Source organism: Lissotriton vulgaris, chromosome 6 (genome assembly GCF_964263255.1).
Source record: "Lissotriton vulgaris chromosome 6, aLisVul1.2, whole genome shotgun sequence".
Lineage (NCBI taxonomy): Eukaryota > Metazoa > Chordata > Amphibia > Caudata > Salamandridae > Lissotriton > Lissotriton vulgaris.
In genome coordinates this window covers 1,221,848,316-1,221,869,610 of record NC_141694.1, presented here as the reverse complement: position 1 = coordinate 1,221,869,610, position 21,295 = coordinate 1,221,848,316, and the positions used below count along the sequence as shown (strand labels likewise).

Here is a 21,295-nt window from a genome sequence, read left to right as displayed (position 1 = left end):
GAAAATGATACGCTGTAAAAATGATGGTAAAGAAAAGGGGTTAAAGGGAGTAGTAATGAAAGAGTGGAGAAAGACGAAGGTAATTGTGAGGGGGCTGGGTATTAGTATTAGAAGAAAATGAAACAAGAAATTAGGAAAAGAAAGTAAGACAGAACAATGGTGAAGAGATCATGAAAAGAAGTTTGACATAGACGGGTGGTTTAACTAGATAGAATGAGCAGAAGGGGGGAACATTAAAAAATGCAGAAAAGCAAAACACGTAGGAAATGGCTAGCGAAGACAGGAGAAACAAATGAGAAGAGAAGGGAAATGAGATGAGAAGGTAATATAAAAACGAGTAGCTCAGAAAATGTAAGGAACGAAACAAACTGAAAAAACAAACTAAATGATTAGAAAGAAAGTGTGGAAGAAACACGAAATTAGAAGGAGAAGAGAACAAGAAAAGATAAAGAAAGCAGAGGGGGCGAGCGGCTCGTGGGACACGGGATGTTGTGCTTGGCAGCGGCCCCAGGGAGCTCCACGGAGCGCGCGGCACCCGTGGGAGGCAGACACCGGCTTCTTGTTCCCCCTCCTCCCCGGTCCCTCCCTCTTTCTTCCGTGGCCGCCGCGCAGTTTCCTGCCTTCCAACGGGAGTGAAGAAGAGAGAGAGCAGGACAAGAGCCAGCCCCCGGCGCCGCCCGCCATCTGGAGCAGAGGGGCATGTCCGAGGGGGCGCGGAGAGCAGCGCTCCCATCAGCAGCCGCGGCGGCGCCCTCGGCCCGCCCCTCCGCCCCCCGGCAGGCCGAGGCAGGAAGCAGCACCGCGCTGCAGCCGCAGCAGCGCACAGCCGCCGCCTCCGAGGGTAGCATCGGCAGCTCCGCGCAGCGCCCCCCGCACTGGCCGCTGCCCCGCACAGGGTGCAGCCACTCCTGCTGCTGCCGCTGGTCCTCCAACCTCCTGCGTGCAGCCGCCGGCCGGAGGCGCCGCACCGCCGCCGCCCCGCTCCCGCACAGGGCGCTGCTGCTGGCCGCGGCGGGGCTGGGCTGCAGCCTCCTCCCGCGCCCGCGCAGGGCCACCCTCCCCGCCATGGAGGATGGAGCCTCCCCGACCGCCGGCTGCTTCAGGAGGATCACCGACTGCTTCGTGAGCACAAGTAAGTGTAAGCTTTCTGCGGGAGGCTGTGTGTGCAAGATGTGAAGGGCTGTACTCCTTCCAACACGCACGTGCAGTTGAGGACTTACTCTCCTGCACCCTATGGAGCAAGAGTGACCGGCCGCCTGCGAGAGTATTTCCAAAATCTTGATCGCAGTTCAGTTATTCTCTGTCGGGCACAGATAGACCTCTGCCTCCCACTTTTACCATAATAAGCCTTGTTGTGCGCTCCAGTGCCTCCAGCTCTATACTGTCCGGATCACGACTCGCCACATATTATGGCATTTTGACTTCCTCCCGCTGTTAGTAAGCGTGTACTCCGTTTGCACACTGGCCTTTACACTCTCCGCTAGAACTCGTGATCAGAGATCGCCCGGTTGTGTGTTTCTCGAGGACATGCCGAGTACCACACGCCCTGGACGTTAATATTAGTTTACAACTTTGCAGGGGGTTTGGAATAAGTGACAGCTGTCAGTGCATAAAGTACTATATGGTCAGGTTTACTTCCCAAACTTTTTCCCTCGGACATAAGTGAATGCAGATAACTTGTTTCCTGAAGTGCAACCTCCGAATAAGGGAGGCGACAGGATGCAACATTTTTTCTCCAAAGAGCACTTGGAGGAAAAAAGTACTTTGTGTCTAGTTGCAGTGTATTGAAGTGCTCGATGTTAGCTTCTGTAAGACAGAGACCGCGATTTCCTTTCAATCAGTAAAAACTTTATTCGGTTTCAAAAACACAACAAAGAATAAATACAAAATTAAATTTGACTTTAGGTAAAATAAACATATCTACTTAGAACATACTAGATCATAACTTCCCAAAACTATTATCACTAGGTAGTTATAAATGTAAAAAAAACTCAATAAGTTATAGATATCATTATTTAAAATACAATAATGAAATGACATATGAGTTCATATTAAATATTATTAAAGGAATATCCTGCAGATAAAATCCACATCAAACATTATGACCAGGTTACAATCTCATATGAAATTTACAAAGGCATGCATGTCACAGCACTTGTCTTGTAAGACCTCATCTTTGAACGTTTGAACCAAACATTCAGCAGAAAATGGCTCACTACAAAGACAATCTGGTTAGAGGTATCTGTTTTTAGAGTTCTATATCACATGAAGAAATAATTAAAATTTAGAACAAGACTTAAAACTCAGAATTTGAGTAGTCAAACACCCTGCATTTGTGCTCAAGGTACATTGGTCATACACGCATTCCCAGAATTTAATTTTCACAATAGGTATCACTGCCTTGCTTATCCCCTCCGGGTGATCCCATAAATGGGGCAGGCCAAGTAACCTAAACCAGGATGCCGCGCGTTTCAGCCAGGGAATCTTTTTGCCATTATTCATCCTCAACAACTCCTTCAGAGCCTCCCGATACTAGAGTAGCGCCGGTGTGGACCATATTCGTAACCAGTGCACCAGAGGCTTCAGTGAGGCAATATCTGCAGTTCTTTTGATGCCTGCATCGAACAATGGGTGGGGTAGTGGGGTACTGATGGTAACCGAAACAAGAGACCTTGCAAAGTTATTCTCCCCTTCTACCAATGTATTAATGTCGGCATATCCCCATAGAGTGAGAACCTAAAGACTTGGTCACAAGTACTTGTTTTAGCCTGGAGTGGTGAAAGAATGCAGTTTGGATCCATCCAGGCCGGTAACTTGTCCAATACTTGTGATTTTTATTTTTTTGTGTGCTAGTTGTCAATTAGACTAATGGGCATGTAGTTCACTGGACTAGAAGCATCTCCTTTCTCATCCACTGCAATAATCTCTAGCCCCACTCCAATAGTTGGGAATTTCTCCACCTGCAGTGACGACATTTGGTATAATAGTAATGTGTGCTGCCCAGATTAGGAGCTCTGATTTGAAGAGGTCACCAGGAATATGATCAGGGCCAGGAGCTTTTGCTGATTTTAATTCTGTAGATGTATCGTAGAGAAGAGTGTTTAGTGCGATGGCTCGGGTATAATAGCAGTAGTATTATCTTTGGCATAAAGTGCAGAAAAGTGATCAACCCACTTCTCTATCTGAATGTGATAGCTAGGGGTGCTAATGCTGGCCAAACTTCCTTGGGAAACCGTGATTTATTTTGTTCTGTGAAATATTGATGTATCTTCCAAAACACGTCCATTTGTTTTTTAGGCTTGCACGTAGACTGAAGTTAGTCCTGACACCGCCAGCGTTTATTGTTCATTAGATTTCCCTGGCTGCCCTAATGTCAGATGCACGGTCCGCATGCTCTCTGTCCGAGAGATTCTGAGAGCACTGTGGAGATTTCCAATGGCAGCCCCCCTCTCGCTCACCTAACAGTCCTAGGATGGGAATGGGGACGTTTTTAGGGTGAGAGCCCATTGAAATCTCTGGTAGGCATTTTGTTGGGAGGGTGAAGAGGAGTCCAAGGAGGTCAACACCCTCCAAATAAGGTTCAGTTTCTAGGTATACCCTCAGAGACTCTACCGCCTCGTTGTAAGGTCATAGAGCATCTCTAGGCTGCTCTAGTGTTTAAACAAAAATGTTTGTTACACAATATAAAATTGTAAAACTGTTTAGTATAAAATAAAGTAAGAAATAAAAAGAAAAGTGTGGCAAAATGGTACATGTAAAACAGGAAAAAACGACACTGGCCTTTTTGTACATCAGTCTACCCACCACACCTTCATCTCCTGGAATGTTCCCTCATGAATTTGGAGCTGGTCCCCGCTTCCTCCATTCACGTCTATGTTCAACGCCCACCACTTAATCCTTGAGGCTGAACTGCACCGGCTATCGCCCCCCTACCTCTCCAAGACCCTGCACTGCCCATACATTACTCAGTATATAACAATATTTTTTATGTGTCCGGTCTTATCACTGCAGTGTCTCAAACCTCCACAAATTATGTTGCCAGCTATCAAAGGACTAAACACTCTGCCTCAAAGTTCCCATGCGCTGTCTTGTTACGGACCAAGTGTCTCGGAAACGAATAACTTTGTACACAAATGACCGAGAGAATTGACTTTCAGTTGGTCTTTCCATTAGATATGGTCACATTGCTAATCTTTGCACTCTTGGCAATACATGTGTGGCCCTAGAAAAATAGTCACTCCCGTTTAAGATAGTGAGAAGATTCAAGGACTGATCTTTGAGCCTTCTGTTCATACTTTATCTTAGCAGTTCAAAAGAGTCTGCCGGGGAGATAAAATAGCAACAAAGCTCCAAGTCTGTTTGTTGGGCAATTTGCTGTAATCCCGATTGTGAAATGCTAAGCAATGATATTTTATGTCATATCGGAGTAACCTGTGATCCCACCCAGAATGCATGTGGTGTTATTAAAAAGAAGAAAAAAAAGCCTCTGTGTATCTTGGCGGATGTCTCTTTACACATCAAGGTACTGTCCTATTTGGAGCGTGGGTGTTTTGTGCTGCAAATTTCATACCAAGTGTTCAGTAGAGAAATGTGTTCTTATTCATGCTGCTTGTCCTAATAGGTGTGGGGCTGGTTGTCCAATATTGGTCTTGCAGGATTGAAACCCGTGCCAAATTTCAAGCTAACCATTGACTATGCATATTACTCCTGTTTAGTGTGTGTGTAAATTTGTGTTGTGAACATTTGGTCTGGATCAAGTCCTTTCAGGCCAACATTAGACACTGCTAGTGTGGGGGCTTAATTCTTCCCTGGATTACCTCCAACCAGGTGAAACTTGGCTCACTCACGGTCACCCATGGGTAGCGATGCTAATGCATATTTTATTTAACACTGTTTTAGTTCATACCTCGTGGTGGAAGTGAGTAGACAGTTTTTACTGCCCACTGGTTGTTGGATGTTGATGGTATCAATATCAGCTTTTAAGGGTAAATCCTTTATATACTGTTGATACTTTATGCCTTTAAAACGTCGGTACTGCCTGTCTTGTGAATTTATTTTGCGACAAGACAGGCTTCAGGTTGATCAGTTGTTTTAACTTACTCTTGGAGCCACATATCTCAAGTGACTATCAGTGAGGAAGGATGCCGTATAAAATTTAAGAAATGAAAGTTCGTAGGGTGGATAGTTATTTTATAATAGATTGAAATGTAAATAGAGAGAAATATGTTGGCATCAAATTGCCAAATGAGTACTTTGCACATGCAATGTTATGTTTGGCAATGCTATCAGATATGACTAGCATTTTCAGATTTTGTTGTTATCTTAAAATGCTGGCTGACCTTACCTTAAATCCCAAAGCTCATGGTATGGGCACTGTTTTACAAACCACAATTAATCTATTGGAGGTTGGGTTATGGGCTCAGCCCTTCATCTTCCATTATTTCATTTTCACCCTAGTCCAACATTTCATTGTGTACTTTGCATTTGTGTTTTGCATTACCCTAGCCATAACTGCGGCCAGTTCTTTGCTTGATAGCCCATTTTTTTTTCTCCGAGTGCATTAGGGCAATACTACTTTTTCACTAGCTAATACATTTTCTTATATTTTACTTAAGCACATATTTTTGTGGAGATTGGACTGCTTTGTGGGCTATTATTTGTAGCCAGAATTGAATGCTTTCTCATGATAAGTAATGGTTTGGCAGATAGATGTGTTTATAGGGTGGGTGGAGCAATGTGTATTTTTTGTGGTGGGTACCATCCCAGCCTTGAATCCAACCATATTTTAGTTCTGTTTTTCTCTTACTCATGTTCTGTATATGTTATTAATTCCCTTTTTTTATATCTGGTTGGGGAAAATTCTATTTCCACTCTTTGTGATGCTTTATCTGGCTTTGCTATATATAGCTCAGTCCGAGAAAGAACCCGCTTCTTAAGTTTGCCATCACCTAGTATTGGCTTGCACATTTGTTTGCGTTTAAATAATTTTCTTTATAAAATGTTTAATCTGTGAGTAGTTTGACTTGCAAACATTTCAGAATTTCATCTTTGGAAAGGTTAGATCCCTTTAAGATTCCCAGCACATTTGACTATCTTATCTCCCTTAATTCACCATGACTACGTCTCCCACCCTCTTGTATTTCCACGTTTTTTTACCTCTGGTATCTATTACATTCGTGTTTTCAGAGTTCCTTAGTCATACGTTGTCCCAAAAGACTACTACCGAACAGATCACTCGTTCCTTCTTTCCACATTGGTATGAGTAACTCCTTAAATCTGTTTTCATCCTTGAATCTTATTTCGTATACCTAACGATGCTATAGTTAACCTGGCTTCTCCATATTACATATTCCTTTGAAACATTCCATGGTATTTTGGCACAGTGGTACCTGATGTGCATTGTTAAGGGCTGCTTGCTCTCTTTGCACCCTGTGGGGATGCTTGGAATAACCCCATCTTCCCTATCCGTAAGCTTATTTAGAACATCCAAGTATTTAGACATTGCTGAGTTCTTGTGTTTCCTCAATATTTACTGGGAGTTTTTTGTACCCATCTCTTAGCAGGCTAAACCATGCAGGGATTTAGGGGTTTGGTGCATCAAGTCAATGCAGATAATCTGCTGGGACAGATCACGTTGGACCGTCACACTGACACCTCCTGAATGCACAACATAAGCTGAGCATAATGTTTCTCAAGTGTGGAGAAAGTTGATATATTTACCCCAAATCAAGTACTGTCGACAAAAAATTGTGCACTTTTTTTGAGAAAAGCTCAAACTAAAAGAACATCTCAGGAAGGGGAATGCTAGAGCATGACTGCATGGTTTCATACCGTGAGGGAAAAGAGCATGGGTCAACACTACAGCAATTGCAGGGGAATAATGGCAAAGTTTAGATCTCATTGCAAATTATGGAGCTAAAACACCCTGTTGCAAATAACACTGGCTCTTCATTTACACTTGTGAAAAGAAAATGCACAGCAACTTCTGCAAACTGATTTGATACCTCGTTTGCTCCTGTTATCATCGTGTTGTTTGACCTTTTAAGCAAGCAGATACTACAGCAAACAGCTGCTGGTAAAAACTTGGGCAAAATGGCAACAAGCCTGGCTTCAACTCATCTCCTAAATAGTTTAGGTACCAAAGAGAGCACACGTGCTGCCGGTGCTGTTTTATCACTATCGTACAGGCCTACATTACCCAATAACTCCTGAAAGACAGTCTCTGTCTTTGTGTTTCTCTTTTGGCAGACCAAGGAACTAAGAGTTAATAAAAAGGCTCCTCAACCGGAGCAGTACTATACAACAAAAGCATTTGAGTATGGATGGTGGTACTTACTTAGCACTGTTAAACACGCTTATTATATTCATGCAGTCGACCCTGAAATGTTGAACTATCTATTAGAAAAAGTGCAAAGCAAAGAGGACAAAGCATTTCCTGCTTGTGCTAACTGTATATGAATATTCCCAGAGTGTTCCCATTTTACTACAATTTTAGGGCCAAGTTCAAAGGCACTTAGGAGTACATAAGAGTCCTATAGGAGTAATACTGTATGCACGCCACAATGCCTTTGCGACTAGCGTGTGTGTGTGTGTGTGTCTGTGAGCTGGTATTTATTCGCTTGCCTATGTCCCAGAGTAATTGGTGTTGTTGAAGTCCTAGAAGTGGTATGAAGTGCTGTGCTATCTTCTTAACAACAAAACTCCTGTTGTTGCTTGGGTGGTGTGGGGTGATCTTGGATGAGTCAAAGGGGGCTCGTTGTGGTCCAAGAAACACCCTCTTGATTTTTCCATACTGCCTTATTTGGAAGCAAGGGAATCCCTCACTATCCTTGTGTTGGAGGCCAAGTGTTGCGTGGCTGTTCTTTCCGAGTTGAAATGATTTCTTGAGTTAACTGTGAAAGAATGTTCTGCTGATCCAGGTACTATTTGGCTACAGGCCTGGGTGCATGTCTAATGCCAAAACCCTTGACATGACGAAGAGGCAGACTGCCTGCCTCCCAATCTGTAATGCCTCTGATCTCATGCTGTACTCGGACTAAAGTGTAGGTTTGAGGCTGCTACTGCCCTAACCCTGAACCTACCGGAGAAAAGTTTGTGCCAGTCTGATGATGCAGTTATAAGCTGGTTTATCTAGACGAGGCAAATCTCTGTGGAGGGGTTCTTCTGGATCAGGGGTGTCTGTCATAGACACAGGAATGCTGCATTCTGACCAGATTGACAGGACAATTAATCAGTGGCGTCACTAGGGGGGTGCGGGGGGTGCGGACCGCACCGGGTGTCACCCCGTCTGGGGTGACACCAATCTTGTTAGTTACGGGCTGCTATATTGCAAGCGCACGCCACCCTGCTGAGCTGTGCACAGTTGTGCACCTGCTTAAAACAAATTAAAATGCTGCTACTACTGCAGCAGCACATCGCGACGCCACGCACGCACCAGATACATGTGATGATGCTGGTCACTGGTCTGGTGCGATGTGGATGCGTGGCGTACGCACTACGCAGTTTGTGGGCAAGGCCGGCCCCCGCGCGCGAGTGTGCGCTCCTGCTCTGACGCGTCACGGCGGTCACGCGCCCGGCAGGGAGGAGATGAGACCAGGGGAGTGTGTGTGTCGTGCCACTAGAATAAAGAAAGAATTAATAACGTGGACATCACACCACGGCACGGGCACCATCTCCAGTTCTTTGATATCGCGAGCGCCAACGTGGTCTGAGGTATCCCCGCAGCACCTCTGTTTGGAGAGACTTTCTAATAGTTTGCCCGTGCGTGTGCAGTGGCTCATGGAGTTTGCGTCGGTGCCTTCTTCGCAGCTTGCGGCGCTTTGTGTTTACAGTGCATGCCGAGGGAGCACTTTGTTCCCTGCAACGAATGTGTGCACGCGCCCTGGAGCATTATGGTGCCAACTTTCAGAGGAGATTAGGAACTTAGAAGGATTAGGAAGCGTACAGTGGCGAGGAAACACTCTGCCCCAAGGAGAAGGCCTCACCCCCTGTCGGCAGAGGAGCACATGGAAATGGCAGCGCTGCCTGCGTACTCGTGAGAGGTAGGAAGCGCTTTGTAAATTATATAGTGCAATTAGAAGGCGTGTTAAGCTGGAGCACCGAATGCTGACAAATGAGTGCATTTCTGCAAACAAAATGTAATTGCCATAAGTGAAACTGGAGTTTTTTGGTAGTCCCCACACAAATGTCTCACACCTAATGACGATGTGTGCGTAAAATGCATTATATTTTTATGGTAATCATGTATGACTGTGTTGAGATCCAATTTCTCATAATTCTACAATTGTGTAAAACTGAAGGAAGTAAAATAATTACCCTTAACTACGTTTTTCCTTATTTGTTTCTCTTAAATGCCAACCCTTCCTTCCTTTATTCATTGAATGGTGTACTTTTTGTGCTTTATGAACACATTACAAAAAGTTTACACAGCTATGCAAGTGTGCCAAGGGCAATCCGTGCCTTTGCATCGGATCCCATTCAGGAGGCCACAGGGCAAGCAGAGGTTTAGGCTAACTGGGCCTAAGCTATGGGGGCTGGGGTCTTTTGACTCTGCTATCCCTGGGTGAGTCTGTTAGATTTACAAAATGGGCCATAAACAACCCCTTCACCCATAACTTTCAGTGGTGGCCATGGTGAGCAGTGACAGACTTTTTAGGGAGGTAGTGTCCTGGTGCTCAAGATCAGAGTTTGCTTGTTTCCGGTCCAGGGAAGACATGGCTTGGCAGTTCGGGCTGGACTGTTCCCATGAGGCACAGGGTCAGACTGATTTGCATATGGCCATGTCTGAACTGGGGAGGCGGAGTACGCTAAAGAACGGTGATGGATTAAACCCAGATCAGTTGACTGGGGGTAAGTGTTTGATTTGCTAAAACACTCCGTCCATCATCCCCTTTGGTATCGCCAAGATCAGAGTTAAGCAATCAAACAGCAGCACAATAACAGATTGCCCAACCCAGTGCTTTACTTTAGAAAAGAAAAGCACTTATTTACACATACTTAAAACGGAAGACTACTCAGGAAATGCTATCAGACAAAGCTATGGGTCTTGCGCTTGGGCCACTGCACCTTTGGATGCTGCCTACCACTTCCACCATCCCCTTTGGTATCGCTTTGTTCACCGTAAGTGTGGCAGGGTGTGCCCAGACGTGGGTCCCTTACTCACTTAGCCACTGGATTCAAGCTAGCCTCCATCATCCCCTTTGGTATCGCTTTGTACCTCTTCCTTTTACACAGGTGTCCCTCCTCTGGTAAGGCTAGGACGGTTTCCTTTTGGGTTTGAGTGTCTACGCAGTACAAACCAAGGCTCAGGTGCTGATTGCTCTGTTCATCATATCTAGCACTGAGTTTGGTACAACGCCCCTTTAAAGTCTCACAAATTGCAGGCCTCCCTTTTCAAAACACAGGCAGCAAGGAACCAGCGGACTAGTACAAAGCATCTTCACTCTCTCCTTTTCTGGGATGACATGCACTGTTCACTGGAGCAGCCTTTGTCAGTCCAGGCAGGTCCCTGGAAGAGATGACACAGGTGGCTGCTGCCCGAGGTCCTGTGGCATGAACACAGGTGTTTAGAGTCACAGGGGCTCCAGAGGATGGGTCAGATCCCACTCAGCTTCTGCCTTGCTTCCAGGTCATGTGGCAATAAGCTGCAGGTGGGCCTCACCACCTGAAAGGTAGGATCGCAGCAAGACAATCGACAGTTGCTGGCACACTTCTTGATCATGGCATCAAGGGCCGCAATGGGCAAATTCTTCATCATGAGGCACAGTAAGCTGCCGCTGCACTTTTTGACACAACGGTGAGAACAGCCACGTTTCCTTTTCTTGGCACAAAGTCAAGCTCAGCTGCAAATCCACAATTCTGGCCCATAACCCTAGTACCAGAGAGACTGGCACCCACCACTCCTGAAGCTAACAGATTACTCTTTTCCGTCTTCTCCTGGCTGCTCTGGGGGTCTCTCGCTTTCTGACTGTTAATAGACAGTCACGCCTACTGCTATGTTGAATGACTCCTTTCCCATCGCAGCAGCCAGGGTAAATTTAGGCACTTCAGGTCAGATGAACAGCTTTTTTCAGCAAGACAAAATGTTAGTTAATGTCCCCTCACCTCTGGGAAACCATCTGTCAGGCACACACCAGCTCTGGTTACACAGCACACCTTACAGTACTACGCGGAGCACTCCCTTCCTTGGTCACAGAGATCGAGGAACTGGAACAACAGGTGTGCAGGTGCCTCTCAATTATATTCAGCCAAAGCAGACCGGGGACATGGATCCACTGTCTACATTTTCAGAACTGGATTGTGGGGGGGTACTTTTTCATGTATTCTTTCCAGTTTGCACTCCAGATATATTCTTTGTGTATATTGATGCACCTCACAGCAGGTTAGTCTCTAGACTAGAGTACACACAACAAAGGCAACAAGAGGAGCTTTCTGCACAGTCCAGAGCAATGGGGGGTGCCCCATGCAGCATTAGTTTTGGGGGCGGCAGCCTCCCCCCACTCTTACCTGCCGCCTCGGTGTGGTAATCGCCCCCCCTGCTTTTCAATTGCCCACGAGGGTTAGAAAATGCAAAAAAATCCTGCCACCCTCCCCCTCCCCCCCCCAGCTCTTTGGTGCGGCCGCAGTGGGGCAGCAAACAAGGGGACCGCCACAGGTGGCCAAAGTGCTTGCAATGCCACTGTTTCTGCACCTAGCATTCATCAGTCACACTGAATTGTCAACAGGGACAATCAAAAGCCTGGTCTCACCCCTTCACATTTGGGACTCACTGATTTCTTATTGCTGGGTCCCGACTCGGAGGCAGTCGGTGATTGAGAAATAATATCCAGTTTTCATTTATTTATAAATTAATATGAATCATGAACTAAGTTAAAAATGTGGCAGTGCAGTGGCACACAAATGAATCAGATTCAGTACAAACAACAATGCTTTTTTCTTGGGCGCACATTCGCACAAACGAAAACACAGTCCTCTTCGGGCGGGTCTAGTGCACCAGGCTAAAGCTTTCTTACTTCTTCGGGCAGTAACGATAGGCCCTGGGGACTGCGGTAATGGCATTTTGTTTGTTTTTTGATACGGCACAAGTGCCACCATTGCCTACGTAACGTTTGTTCTTGTGCTTGAGTGTATACCATATATTGCAGTATTATACCTCTTCTAATTGTACTTTGTTTTCTCTCGAGCAGACTTCACTTTAAAATAGTTTATTGGGATTAGACATCTGGTGCAGAGATCTTTGTGTACCCAACAAATTCCAAAGCATTGTAGCTGTAAGATAACTTTGGTGGTGAATACACTTGCTGGCGAGATCTGTGTGCAGTCTAGTTACAGGCCTGACTCATACAAAGTATAAAGAGTTAATGTCCCAGCTGCAAAGTGAAGCATGCACCATGCAGGTGACAGATTTGTATTTTACATAGGAAGCTCAGCGAGTTACTGCTTTCATTGCAGACATTTTTGAGTGAGATAGGTCTCAGGTTATCATCCTTGTTATATACCTTAATGAATTATGAACCATCTTTAAGGAACTGCATGCTAACTGTTAGGTATAAGTTTAGAAACAGTGCTTTTTGCTCAGTATTTCATTATTCAAATTTTTCACAGAAGTGTTCCTTTAGTAATAAAGACGCATTAGTAATTGCCTTTATGGGAGGTCCATGCGGTAAGTCGTGAGGGGGTGACACCATGAGTTACCCGCACCGGGTGACACCAACCCGCCACTGCAATTAATGACATTGGAAAAAATGTGCAGCAAATTATACAGAAAAGGCGGCACACCACAGATTATTTGCCCTTTTCTGGTCCCTATTTTTGGTGCACCTAGAACTCTGTGCACCGAACAGTTCCTGTGCTTCCACATTAAACGTGGTTGAATTGGCTCACCAAAATGGACATATTTAACTTGCCTACAAGTCCCTACAATATGGTGTCGCAAATGCACCCAGGGCTTTGCAGTTAAATGCTACCTGTGTACTGCAGCACCCATTGTATTATCCACAGATATTGTAATCCCCTTGCCTGTCAATCCGCACAGCTGTTGGCCTGGCAGTCATGATTGACAGCATTTAGAATCATTCAAAAACAACTTAATTTCCGTTGTTATCCACATTTAAAAATGAATACAGATAGGCAAATAAATGGTTACTGTCTGTATTTATCTGTAAAAATCAGTAAAAGCGAAAAAAGCGGAGCCTTGTATATAAATGTACCATATTGAAATTACATGTGTATTCTGGTTACCACCCCTGATGAGACATTGAAACGCGGTACGACAGGAGTGGGGAAACTGCGGGATTCGTTTCCAGGAATGCTGTAAACCACTATGTGTGGGAGGGTATACTCAGACGTGAGTCCCTAGCTCATTGCACCATCAGGATTCAAGCAAGCCGGGCCGACGAGGCTGAAATGCCAGAAACCGGTCCCCGGTAGCTTGTCTCCTTCCCAGTTAAAGAATTGGCTTGGTAGTTTGGTTTGCCCTGTTCCCATCATGCACTGGGACAGGAACAGACTAATTTGCATATGGCCAGGTTCTGAAGCTGGGATGGTGCAGTGAGCTAAAAAACGGTGATGGATCAAGCCCTGATCTCTTGACTGGGTAGGAGTATTCTGCATCATTCAGAAACTCTGTCCATCACCTTTTCCAAAATTGATTTTATCCACACTATGTGTGGGAGGGTATACTCAGACGTGAGTCCCTAGCTCATTGCACCATCAGGATTCAAGCAAGCCGGGCCGACGAGGCTGAAATGCCAGAAACCGGTCCCCGGTAGCTTGTCTCCTTCCCAGTTAAAGAATTGGCTTGGTAGTTTGGTTTGCCCTGTTCCCATCATGCACTGGGACAGGAACAGACTAATTTGCATATGGCCAGGTTCTGAAGCTGGGATGGTGCAGTGAGCTAAAAAACGGTGATGGATCAAGCCCTGATCTCTTGACTGGGTAGGAGTATTCTGCATCATTCAGAAACTCTGTCCATCACCTTTTCCAAAATTAAATGCTGTAAACCAATGACACTTAAAGTGCGGCCCGGGGCCGAATGCGGCCCTCCTGACATTTAAATGTGGCCTACTGGTCAGCAGCAGCACTGGGCTGCTGTTTACTTCAATAAGCCCTAACATTGAAAAGATGATAAATAAACAGACTAGCATTTGTTTTCAGGTTAGTTTAAGTTAAAGAAATGATGTAACTAAGGTTTGCTGCACCAATTAACTTTGGGATTACTGTAATTTTTAAAGACTTCTTGCAACAAACCCTTGAAAATATTATTATAAAGCTTCTTCAAAATTCAAAAAGTGTATTTTATCAACATGCACCTCACCTATGTACATCATATTCTATCAATGCATTGATACGTGTTTTCTTAAAATTATATTTTTCAAACATGAATCCCCCTCAGTGCTCATGACAAGGTCAACTCGTCATGGGTTTTACCTGCCCTGTGCTTATGACGAGTTGACCTTGTCATGAACAATGGGATTTAGAGAAGTGCAGCACAGGAGGGGGGAAACCCTTAGCACCCAAGGTGTTTAAGAAACATTCATGCTTCCTTCAACCCATACTGACAACAATCGGATAAGTGAGCTAAGACGCAAGTTACTTGTTAGGTGCACTGTTTGGGTGAGCTGGGTTGCTATTATGTAGGAACAACATTATAGTTTATTAAATCATACACAAGAGAAGGTTTCGTACAGCGCACATCCTAATGTCACTTAGTCATGTATTTCAAAGCCCTCGTATGCGATGATGAAGAAAAAGGAGTTAAAGTGAAATTAAACAATTGCCTAAAATCACACAAAATGGGGAAGCAGAGATTGATCCCAAGTTTTCTGGTTTCACATTATGCAAATCACCCACTAAATGTGCATGCTTCACTTCCCCTTAGACCGACCTTACATTCCTCACCACCTCCACCGCCCTCTCTCACCCACACTGCCACCTTGCTGACATCAATGCAGCCCCTAGTCGCACCACAGACCAAACTTTTTTTACCTTGGGAAAGTTTTGGTGAGTTTTTTCTTCTCCTGTGAGCTACATTAACCCGTTCGTGCTTATGACGGAACCACGCCATCATGAGCCACGGGCAGCGTGTGCTCATGACGGCGTGGTTCCGTCATGCGGCTGCTCCTCCGCCCACGCAGCATTAATTCCCTACCTGTGCGGGCGAATTAATGAGCGGGCGGGGCTGTGACGGAACTACGCCGTCATGAGCAACCGCCGCCCGCCATTCATGACTGCGTGGTTCCGTCATGAGCACGCACCGCCCCACTCACCCCTTAACTACCCCCCCCAGCCCCCCACCCCCCCCCCCCCCCCCCGCGGAAATTTGCGCCGCGGCAAAAGGGTTCATATAAATAGAATAATAAGGAACAAGAAATGGGGCAAGTCTTGGAGGACTTCTGTGTACAGTAGTTAAACATACACTTTGTCTCCCTGGCACTTACTCACCGTTCTATCACTCTGTCGTTATTCAGCCTGTCTTGCAGCTCATTTGAGAAATGTACGACCAGTGGACAGAGTGCCGTGCTGGCACAATAAAGCAGTGAGATGCATCATTGCTGCCATTGTCTGGGCACCCATTTCTCGGACCAACCATGCGTGGTACCACTTTCCCAAATCAACTGCACGGTCGAATTCTAGCAAAATGGGTCAACTACGTAGACAGACTAGGTAGACAAATTATTATGTGAGTGGAAAGAAGCAAAAATGCAGGGTTTTTTTTTTGCTGTTTACCTACCTGTGCTTTTGTCAGAGTTACCAGTTACAAGGTGTTCCTGGAACTGATGGAGCCCACTGACTGGAGCGCATCGAGTAGATGGTGAGCAGGAAGTCGTGTGTCCGTTTGTCGTGGTCCACGTGTTCCTGGGTGCATGCCCTGCATGCATGTTTTTGGAGGAGAGATTCTATGATCTTTCGTATTGGTTTTTGTGAAGATGAAAGGTCCTCTGTGACGTCTCCTGACGTTTTTTTACGCAGTGTTTTGGGCGGCGCGCCTGGCGAGGTCCTAGCATGAGACCAGCATTATTAGATATTTTACTGAATTACCGGGCCGAGGCGCCGTAGAGGGCTCAGCTGTCCTTAAAACATGTCATTATGAAAGCGTCTCTCATGCTAAACCCGTTTGTGACTGCTCTCTCTGAAAATATTATCGGACTGAACCATAACAATGCGTGAGCGGGAGGCAGCACGTGCCGCCTCGAGGCAAAACTTTGTTCAGGGGACGTAAGAAGCCAAGGCGTGGGACTGGAGTCGAGTTACTGTCACAAACAAGGACGTCAGCGAGGCCACGAGGTGTTGAGAGATGAATGGCCTTTTTTTTGCAACACTGAAACTCGGTTGCTTTTTACCTACATTTTAAAAATGGCGGTCTTGTTTGCGTGTTCCTCTGACCCTTGCCCTCTGGTATTATCAACGAGTTGACGCTGTGTGTTCCGTCTCCATTGCCATTCCAGTCAAGCACATTTTATGCACGTAACTCGGGTTCAGTATTTATACGTATTTACGCTAGCTGCTACTACCGGCGTACTTGTACGTTTGGTTGGAGATGTGTGTGATTGGTGCATGACTTATGTTTGATGAGCTGCTTAAGTCCTGCCACGGGGTCTAGTCACATTGCTACGAACTTGATACTTACTGCTAGTACGCATGCAGTGTTAATAGAGGTATGTGAAAGGAAAGATGGAAAACTTCATGCACTGTTTAATCTTCGTATAGATAGATATATAGTTGTATAAATAAGCTCAAACTGGCTATTCGTGGCTGTAACACATTCGGTGTCCGAGCAGGTGGACAGGTGCTGTACCCCTCAGAATTTGTAAACAAGTTCTCTCGAAAAAGAAGCAATGCCGCACTCCAAGGTTGTAAATGCGTGAAGGTGAAAGTGTGTTTCGGTGTTCATTGACTTTTTCTGACAATCACCAACACAGTGATAAATGCAAACCTTTCCCTCTTCTATCCCTCCACTAACCTTCTAAATCCAAATAACAGACTAACATGTACACCGCTCCAATTCATTTCATATTTCACTATACTAATTCATCACTAATCCTTTTGGGTTCCGTAGTAGCATGCTACTCGCCAGAAATGCAATTCGACGCCTCGTCACCGGTAGAAAGGTGTAGTGTACTGTTTTAATATGAGTCTTTTATTATGTACATCTTCCATGTTCATTGTATTCATGTTAAAGCTTTTTATTCCAAGTTCCATAGCGCGCATCTTTAAGGAATGTTTCCCTTCAAAGGTGCATCGCTCGTGGTGTCTGTCCTTGTAGATTCTCCAACTGCTCAGCAGTTGGACTTTCTCTGGATCGGCTGTGCCCCAGTGTATGCTGATTTCGTCTTGAAGAGTACAGCCATTAATCTTCATGAAACTGGTTTGCTTCACTATTTGGCTTTGATTAACATGAAAGTTAATTCTTCACAAAAGTGCTATAATAAATGCAATTAAAATTCAATACAATACATGATTGGTGGGCAGTAGTATTCGGAAACACTCATCCATATACATAACTCGCTACAAAGATATTTAGCAGGATCACCCTTTTTTAACTTGGATATTAATCAACACAAACCATTACTAGATTTGACACCTAAGGGATGAACCACCACCCTAACAAGAAGGGTATAGCACTCCGCAGATACTCTGTAAAGGTTAGATGGTGTTTATCTTTAGCAATATATATGAACATTACCTTGTCTTTCTCATATGGGTATAACGAGCCACTTTAAATAAATCATATCATTTGCCGAACAGTTGTATATACTTTGAAATCTGCATGTCGTTTCTAGCTGCTGACCAAAGACAGTGTAGTTATTGTTAGACTCCCACTTTTCTGTACATAGACGTTTTTACTTGCTTGTCTAACATTGACAACACTTACTCTACCTGCATGATATATATATTCTTCTCACAGAGTCCGGTAGAATGGGGCTCAAACTCGCGACGGTCTTGAACGGAGCCTGGAAATCCTTAACGTTACCACACTTATTCCTTGTTCAAGGGAATAAAGTTCAGGCCGCTCCATAGTGCTCAAATGCTGTTTATTGCAGACACGATAGCCTCAGACCGACGCGTTTAGCCATTACGGCTTTCTCACGGATATGGATATATATATATATATATATATATATATATATATTCTCTCTCCAAACGAACACCTCCACCAGTAATGAAGGAAGGAGCCTCAAGCGGGCGCAAGTAGAGAAGTTCTTTATTTGCAGGCAGATACAGCGTTATGCATTTCAGCGTGAGCCTTCGTCAGACGCCTCTGCCCAACTGCGAGTTCATTCACCCAGCTGTCCTCTGCCGCACCCTTAATTGACGAGTGCACGCCTCCCCCAACCACATGGTCGACAAATGCAGTTGGAAAGACTGAAACTGCAACTCCCAGAATGCTTTCACCCTGGGCGGTATTGCGGGGGAAAAAACAAAGTCAAATCTCTGTGTTGCTAGGCGTGTGCAAAGCTGGGCGATGTTCAGGACAGTTAATATTTGCATTATGAACCCCTCCGGTCCCCGCATTCGCTTCGACCAACAGCTCATAGGTCCGCAGGATCGTGTGCTGGTAAAAGTTCACCAACACCATCAGTGAAGTCACCGACTGTATTCTCAGCGTCCCTTGCTTTCCTATATATACATACATACATACATACATACATACACACAAATCCTCTCCAGTGAAGAAAAGACAAGAGGCCACATAGGGGAAACCACGGGAACCTTTATTGGAAAACGGCATAGGCACGATGCATTTCGGCGTTGTAGCCTTCTTCAGACGCCGCTGTTACCTTAATTCTAGCCAGTCCCTGCCATTTAGGTGTCCTGCTGTGCCCTCATAGGAGGGAATGTTCCGCCCACAAGTCACGTGGCCACACTGCCACTGCGGTCACATAGCCAACTACAAGTCCCAGGAAGCAGTGTTTCCGGTAGCGTGTTGCATGGGGAAGGCTGCAGGGAAAAAGGCGCGTTGTGTTAGGAAGGGCAATTCGGGTGGATATTATGTCCTCCGGCTCCCTTGGGTCCCCGTGATGCTCCAACCTACAAAGTGAGATTCCGCTGGGCTGTGAGTCTAAGTGTCAGTGCACTAGGCTCCTCGTGCTGTCACGAGCCAATTCAGGCAGCATCCATAGCGTTGTCTGGAGCGGAGGTGGGCAGGAGTGAATCTGATACCTCGAACAGGAAAACAAGCTGAAACAGCTGATGCCAGCATTCCTCCTGCCGCTTGACAGAGCGGGAGAGAGGGGCCTCTTGCACGCCATTGGCCGGTGTGTGAAAATCCATGACCAAATCCTCTCCAGTGAAGAAAAGATAATAAAAAAAAAATTTTTTTTTAAATTTGCAGCAAAATCACAACTTAGTTGTGAATTTGTGGCAAAAATGATAACAAAAAAAAGGTGGGCTCCCGCGTTTCTTTACTGTATAGCCTCCGGGTGGGCCAAGTCCAGCATAAAAAAGAAAAGGAAGGGGTGTAGGGGACCCCTCCCCCCCCACCCCCACCCCCATCACCTCCCCAGGGCAAAAAACAAAACAAAGGGGGATCACACCCCCCAGCCATTTATGGTGCTCACCCTTGGGACATAGCTGTTTGCTTTTGCTAGGCGGGAGCTGTGACCGCTCCCGCCAAGTGAGAGCAAACAACTCCTCTCCCAGCAATCGGGAGCAGTCCGAGCTCCCGCTTGCTGGAAGTGGAGTGATCAGCTGTTTTCCTACCTGCAGACAAGCGGGCAGGGAAATAAATGAAAGATTGCTCGCACACAAGGGGCTGCATTTCTAGCAGACCCCTGTGTGCGAGAGCAATGTCCGCTCCTGCAGAAGGTGGGTAGCCGGCTCCCCCTTGGTCCCCAACATGCTCATTAGGCCCACCTAGTGCACCCAAGGACACCTGGCCGGGACCCGGGGAATGGAGTCCCTGGTGCCAAAATTTAGCCAGGGAGGGTGGCCACATAGCGGGCTCTCACCCATTAAGTTTTGGTGGGTCGTTTTGGCCCTGATGTTCATTACACAGAAATTAAACCTCAACGGGTGGCACATACAAATATAAACCTAGCAGGTGCCACAGTTGAAGCACTACTTATGTAAAAGAGAAATTATTCTGCCTCCAGGGCTTGGGGACGGGAAAGCAAATGTGTTTTCTCAGTAATTCTATATTAAAAACGATCTGAAATGATGTGAAATGTTTTGTGGAGGTAAAGGCATCAATGATCTATTGGAGCACAAGCTGTATGTGACTGTGACAAGTATTTTTTTTGTTGTTGTCCTGTCCTGGTGGGAGCAGTGTCCATGATTCTCCCTTTAAATTACTACAGGTATGGTAGTAGGTAGTTGTTGTTGGGACCTAGTTTTCTTCAGAAGAGCGTTTTTGTTTTGCTAATAATACCTTTGGCTCCATTTGACGAATCTTCACAATTTTTTAAAAACTAGTATGCCCATCACTTCAGCTGCTATTTTGAAAGTTTCAGGGTGATCTATCAAGTGGGGCCCGAGAAAAAGGGGGGTTCCCAAAATGCTTTTTCCCATGCAATTTCCCATAGGGATTTTAGATGAGACTACAGCCGGCACACCTAGCGGAATTGCCCCAAATTTGTTAGAAATCCAAGTCTTGGTCCAGAAAGAGTGCTTTTTAGGTCCAGCCTAATCCATCCCGTAGGGATGGTGGGCGAGATTACAGTAAGGCTTTCAAAAAGTCTCAGTTTTGAAAAACTGCCCTCACTCACATACCGAAGTATGTGACATGCTTCATCATAGGGCCTACTACAAATGCCCTGGTGTAGCCACATCCAGGGGGGAGCATTAGGGAGGGGAAAAACATTATAAATTCCACACTACAAGACGTACAACCGAATAATATCAACACATACAACGAATAACACGAAATGAGGTGAAAAGCGTGTGCAAAGCACCCTGTGACTGGAACTGATAGTTCGACAAAAAGGTGCAGTATAGGAAAGTTATTAAAACTGATTAAGGGTGCCAATATAAAGAATTACTTTATTGAACACGATTAGGTACCCCTACCAGGATTAAAAATAAGAAAAAGGATGGGAAATGTCTTATTGAGAAAGTGAGGTTCCTCAAGACTTCCCTCCTACCACTTCTGAAGTCAACATGTTTCGACTGCTGGAATTGTGCCTAAAAAGGTCACCCCGATCTTCGTCAGGACTGTCGCGATCAGTGCCACTGCTGGCCCTTCCGTAATCCGGTTAAAGGCCCTTCGGAGAAGAGTAGGCCATCAGTATCCGTACTCTTCCAAGTCTTCTAATTTTAGAGTGGAGGCTGATCCCAATAATGCGGGAAAACATTTACT

At 45.5% G+C, this 21,295-nt stretch overlaps 1 protein-coding gene across 2 annotated transcripts in view; it reads left to right on the top strand.

Annotated features, from left to right (window-relative positions):
- Positions 1-519: 519 nt before the first annotated feature.
- Positions 520-21,295, top strand: part of LOC147708648 (cAMP and cAMP-inhibited cGMP 3',5'-cyclic phosphodiesterase 10A) — a 1,277,009-nt gene continuing 1,256,233 nt past the window's right edge. Inside the window, exon 1 of one of the 2 annotated variants that reach the window (XM_086927318.1) lies at positions 520-1,132. In XM_086927318.1, the coding sequence (XP_086783444.1) occupies positions 700-1,132 (433 nt within the window). In that variant the 5' untranslated portion in view covers positions 520-699. The remainder of the gene's footprint in view (positions 1,133-21,295) is intronic. The other variant, XM_086927317.1, reaches the window with a different exon arrangement.